Raw genomic sequence first — 5,695 nt, forward strand, 5'->3', positions numbered from 1 at the left:
ATTCCTGGAGAAACTTGTTGCTTATATAGCAATATAACAGGGAATCGAAGGGTCTCTTAAAGCAAAATCTGTCTTTCAAAAAGATCTGAAAAATGTATATGCACAAGTTTTCACAAGTTTGGGTTGAATGGACTATCTGTAATTGGCAAGATGGGAAGCTTATGTACAGACTATCGAACAGTAATGTACTCTTAAGTTCACATGAGTTGATGCAACTAAAGCAACTATATTACTGTGAGTTTTTCCTCTGGTGGAGAGGGAAATAATTCTACTACTTACACATATCAAGTATTCTTTCTACAGATCATGTTGCTACACAATCAACAGACATACTATCCTCAAACACTGACATGAAGAGGTGAACTAAACTGCTTAGCACCCATCCTATCCTATTACTATTTTAATAACATATACAAAGACATTTCCTATCATCAAGACCACAACAAGCAGAGATTCCTCTTAAGGTACAAGGCACATGGATTTGCAATTTCTTCCACCTTGTTAGCATTCTTCAGATGCTCTACAGACTCCCAAAGTCCAATCAAAGCCATCTTGTCCATCCTTTCCATGTAGATTCGGAAGTGCTCTCGGTATGAAGGGTTGGCCAAAATTTCTTCAAACTGAAGAATCTGAAAAAAGGAAAATCAAAAGTAAAAGCTGGGAAAAATACCTAACTGCCTTCTCTCAATCCCTTATGGGGAAAGTCTTATCACCTGACATGCCCAGAGAGCTCCGTGCATCCCACATGTACTAGATTCAATTGCACAGACCATCTATAGAAATACTTTTGCTTTATTTAAAAAAAAATAAAAAATAAAAAATATGAGTTGTAAGTATTAACAAGATAAACCTGCCTATGCTCCTACTGGATAGACAGTGTTTCCACACATTTTCTTACAGGAGGTAAAGGACTAAGACAGCATTTTAAGTCATTCATGAAATGCTCTTGTAAAAAATTTAACTTCCCATGTTCCAGCAAGGCAGAGGAGGCAACCTGAAAAAGCCAACTGATCTAAACTTTGCTCAGTTCAAACAAAAAGTAACACCAGCAGTTTCCACACCACAGGCCACAGAGGTTTGAGATGCACCTCAATTATTCCCAGGGACATACAGAAAGATGAAATGCAGTTCTTTACCCCAGCAGCTAGGGCAATTGGCAGCCAGTTCCCATCAACTGAGTGTTACTGAAAAGCATCTATCAGAAACGCAGCCAGGAAAGAGTATGAGCTGTAATATACTGCTCAGGATTCTTCCCGAGAAGAGAGTGAAAGATGTACACCAAGCAGAAAAGGAAACGAAACACAGACTTCCCACACCCAAGCAGATTTGCAGCCATTAAGCTGATGGATTAAACAGCCATTGTTGCTTCCTTATCCTCTACTATTTTTATGAATCCAGGCCTCCTCTTCAGAACAAACAACTGAAAACAAAATACCTCCCTGAAAAAATGAACCTATCTTCCCCTCTTGAACGAAACGAACAACTTTGTCTTTCTTTGAAAAACAGCATCATTTTTCAAAACACCTTATCAAAACCAAGCACCCCTTCCTCTCCAGCTTTACAGTCCAGCCAGTGAACCAGTTTTCATGTAGCTGATATAGTGCCATTACTTCTATCACCAGGAAACCAGATACACCAGAGTGGTCTTGGTCTCTTGCTTTGTACCTCCAAGACACTATCAACCCACACCTTTCTCTTTGAAAAGCAAAGCAGGTCCTTAAGCACTGAAGCTAATGAGTCTTGGCTTCCTATGACTTTGCTTTTTATAGCAAAGATAATTTAGTAATGGAGCAAGACATTAATTACAACCAAGGTTGAGACATTAATAATTTCTCTAATACCCATTTTAAAATCCCTAATAATACTACAATTTAGGTAATGTATCAACCTCTTTCTCTGGGAAGACCACCTATTTTCCTAAACCTAGTACCTGTGAGACTCAACCACCAAGTTGCATTGAGGAAAAATGGTCTGCTGGACTCGAGCTGTACAGGAAGAAACCACACACATGTGCAGGTACACAATTAATAGCACAAGTCACTTCCTTAATGAACCAAGCTAAAGAAGGTCCTTTACACCTGCAGTCACCTATGCTTTGTCTGAAACAGCTCCCCCAAATTTTGGGCAGTGTTTAAGTAACTTCTTCTTGCAATGTTCATTTTCATCTTTAAAGCTCCTCAGTGACAGTCACATGCCATTGCTCTCTTTGTCCTTTATCATAAGAGTATTGTCTGGACATGGCTTGCTTTCAGCTTAAGAGCTATTCAGGTATACGAACATAACAAACTCCTGCCTTTTAGAGCTCATTCTATAATCCTTGTTGAACAGCATGGAAAGAGGCTTGCTGAAGCTAGGCTCCTTACAGAAATGGTGATCAGACTGCCCAAGAGAAAAACAGATATGACAATTGAAAGGCCAGTCTGTGGTTTAGCCTCATTGCTTTGCATCATCATACTCTCTAATCCATAATTTTATCAAGGACAATGATTTAAAATACAAGCAGAAGAGGGTCTTTCAGCCTCTTGAACAGATCTTCTGATCTCCGAGACTGTGATTTATTACCTCTGCTATCATTTACACAGCTAATAAATCACAATATAGAGCACATGCCATCACTTCTGGAGTAAGAAGTCACCCTGGTCTCTATGCCTTTATTATTCAAAGTATCCCCACCCAGGCTCCCAGCAAAGAGGGTAATTAACAAACATCCTCTCTCAAGAGTAACTGTGGGTAAGTGCTGCTGCAGGGAGCAAGGCAAGCACAACCATCCCTCTCACCTAACAAAGTGCCCATTGCAGAGATGACCCATAATTAAAGGGGTGATGTGCAATAATGCTGTTACACAAACCTCCTAATAGTTGGAAATACTTTAACAAAATAAATTAAAGGACAGAAAACCTTATTTAAACTTCTCTTGTAGAAACGAGACCTCAAACTTTTTTTTAGGCTTTTGTTTGGAATTAAATACATTACAAATACCGTACTATAAACATTAAGACTTTAATGACAATAAAGATAGACAAAACCTAAAAACTGGTTTCTAGTTTTGAGATAAGTTATCGTAAAACACGTGCAATCCAGGAAGTATTCCATGGAGGACCCTTGCTTCTCCCATTTAAAGAATGAGATTCTGCACTAATTTGTAATCCTCAGCAAAAGATCGTTTTATGACTCAGTATCACCATGGATCAGAGTACAAAGTTCTACACTATGACAGCACATACACACGCATTAGGGCATGTGTACACCCTCAAATCTAATAACCAGTTAGCAGCTACAGTCTTTAGAATTATCAGCCTCAACAGCAACCTTTCAAGTCCTTGTAACTTCAGAGAAACTTCCAGGTTTGGAAAAACCATCAGCTTTACTGCTGCTACAATAATACCCTACTCCAACAGCAGCGTAACTAATATACCACAGCTGGTCACAGGCTCTGCCAAAGACTAGGAAGGGGTTAGATTTGTTTCCCTCTGCCCCAGACAGAGGACTTTAACCAGCATCCCTAGCATACACACATAAAATAGTATTGTTCCTCACCCTACAAAGGTGACCCTACCAGAGGGGCTCATCTTGGCAAGTCCCTAAAGATAGATGCAACCTCCCTCTGGAGAGGAACATAAAACTTATTACTTAATTTGGAAGGGCCTGTGTAGACACCAGACATGGCATGGATGCATTGTACTATATTTCTTTGCAACACACCAGATTCCCATTTACTACAAACACATTGGCCTATAATGAATAGCAACCACAAAGCTGGTAATGATACTGCAGATCACAAGTAGGGTCAACAGAATGTGAGGCAGTAGTGGAGGTTTTCTGCTGGGATAACGGCATGCAGTCAGACCACAAGACTTCTCTAGAAGATGGGAACAAGAAGAATTTAAAAAAATAATACTGGAAAAATGTGTGTCTCTTTCCAAGCTGCATTTAAAAACCATTAACTAATGCTTTGTATGCTGACTAAAATTAAAGGTGTTTGGGTTTTTTTTGAAAGAGGCAAGTCATGAGAAGGCTTTGTCATATATGGCAATAACTGAACCAAATATAGTGATTAGTTACCTATCAGGAAGTATATACTATATAAGGTACCTGATTGTTTTACTGCACATAACACTAATGAAAAAATCCCCGACTTGAAACTCACATGTTCATGAACATACTTCCGTGACAAGACATGCCCTCTTCAGGCAACTGGGGAACAATAATTGAAGCTCACTTTCTTGATATCCCCAAATTCTGTACCATGAGGTATCCTGACATAACGTCATGTCACAATCTGAAGCTTGGAAATCACAGTGAAAATCTGATCAGTGACCAGTTAAGTCAGCATCTATTCACAGATGTGGTGGAAGCAAGGTCTTCTTCAGGAGCTTCAACTTAGTCCTCATCAGTAGAATTATGAACATGAACTGCCTGTGCCTCAAAATACACTCAGGTGGTTTCCTCGCTATTCCGCAGCTAGTCAAGGATCAGATCCCCTGAGCACCTCCTACCAGAGGAAGGATCAGATCCCCAGAGCACCATTGTTCACAGAACGGCTCCACTAAGAAGATTTTGTGACTCCACATGTCAAATCTCACAGATGTGCTGATGTGGCTGTTGTACTGAACACAACAGATCAAACAAATGGTTTGTTGAATAAACAGAGACAGCAAGAACTTAATTTCCTGCAGTACTGTGCAGGTACAGAACCAAAACTGCACTGAGCATAAGTAGAAGAAATGCTTTATATATTCCACTAACTCAAACTGCATCTTCTCTGAAAGGAAATCTAACACCCAGGGCAGAATATAAATCAGTATCAGAGCTAATGATAGAATTCAGATTTGGGGAGTAGCTGGGGTTTGTTCATTTGCTTATAAACCCTTGACTATAATTCACGCATCCAGGATTTCCCTAAGGAATCCGGATTCAGGACAATGAGGTGAATGTGCAAAGTGTATGCAGTCCCATGACTTATGTATTTACCAAACTGAAAACTGGCACTGTTGTAGAATTAGCTTTTGCTGTGAAAGCGAAAAAAAAAAAAAAAAAAAAAAAAAAAAAAAAAAAAAAAAAAAAAAAAAAGTATTTCAAAGCACATAATTTCTTTTTTCTTAAATCTGACAGCTCCAAATAATCCGCCTCCACATTTAGGCCCATAATCGGACATGCATTGAAGACTTTTACCGGCAATGTTATTACTCCCCTACTACCATAGTAAAAAGAAAGCTTTCTGTAGGATGCAGAAGTGAAACCAAAACACAAGTTTAGGTCACTAGTCAATTTGTTCTTTGTTCAACTAGCACCAAAAATTCCCCAAATTTAGTTATGTATTCAAGCTTCTGTACAACACTTACACAAAATAATAATTCAAAACACCGTCGGTAAATGCCCATTTCTGACCTGTTTTGCTCAAGCTGAAGAAAGGAAGGCAAACTTCCAGTTTCTTCTACTCAAGCTAGTAATTCTGCAGGTTAAGTGCTAGCTAAATAGAAAAGCTGGCACAGACAGACCCTTAAAGAGAAATTATGGGCCACCAGCAGTGACATACCAATATATTAACTTATCTACTAAATCCCAAGCAAGGCCCTTCCCTTTTGCTTAGAAAAAGGCCTGAGTGTTCAGTCAACAGTGCCCACATAGGAGTGGCCAGCATCCAAAATAGCACTGGCTGCCTTGAAATAAGAACCCAGACTGCAGCTACCACAGT

The 5,695-nt window shown here is 39.3% G+C and overlaps 1 protein-coding gene across 2 annotated transcripts in view; it reads right to left on the reverse strand.

Annotated features, from left to right (window-relative positions):
* SNX25 (sorting nexin 25) overlaps nt 1–5,695 on the reverse strand; it is a 72,053-nt gene that overhangs the window by 27,482 nt on the left and 38,876 nt on the right. For both annotated transcript variants that reach the window (XM_010137045.1, XM_010137044.1), the window contains exon 8: nt 498–629. In XM_010137045.1, the coding sequence (XP_010135347.1) occupies nt 498–629 (132 nt within the window). The remainder of the gene's footprint in view (nt 1–497; nt 630–5,695) is intronic.

Source organism: Buceros rhinoceros, unplaced genomic scaffold (genome assembly GCF_000710305.1).
Source record: "Buceros rhinoceros silvestris isolate BGI_N320 unplaced genomic scaffold, ASM71030v1 scaffold885, whole genome shotgun sequence".
Classification (NCBI taxonomy): Eukaryota; Metazoa; Chordata; class Aves; order Bucerotiformes; family Bucerotidae; genus Buceros; species Buceros rhinoceros.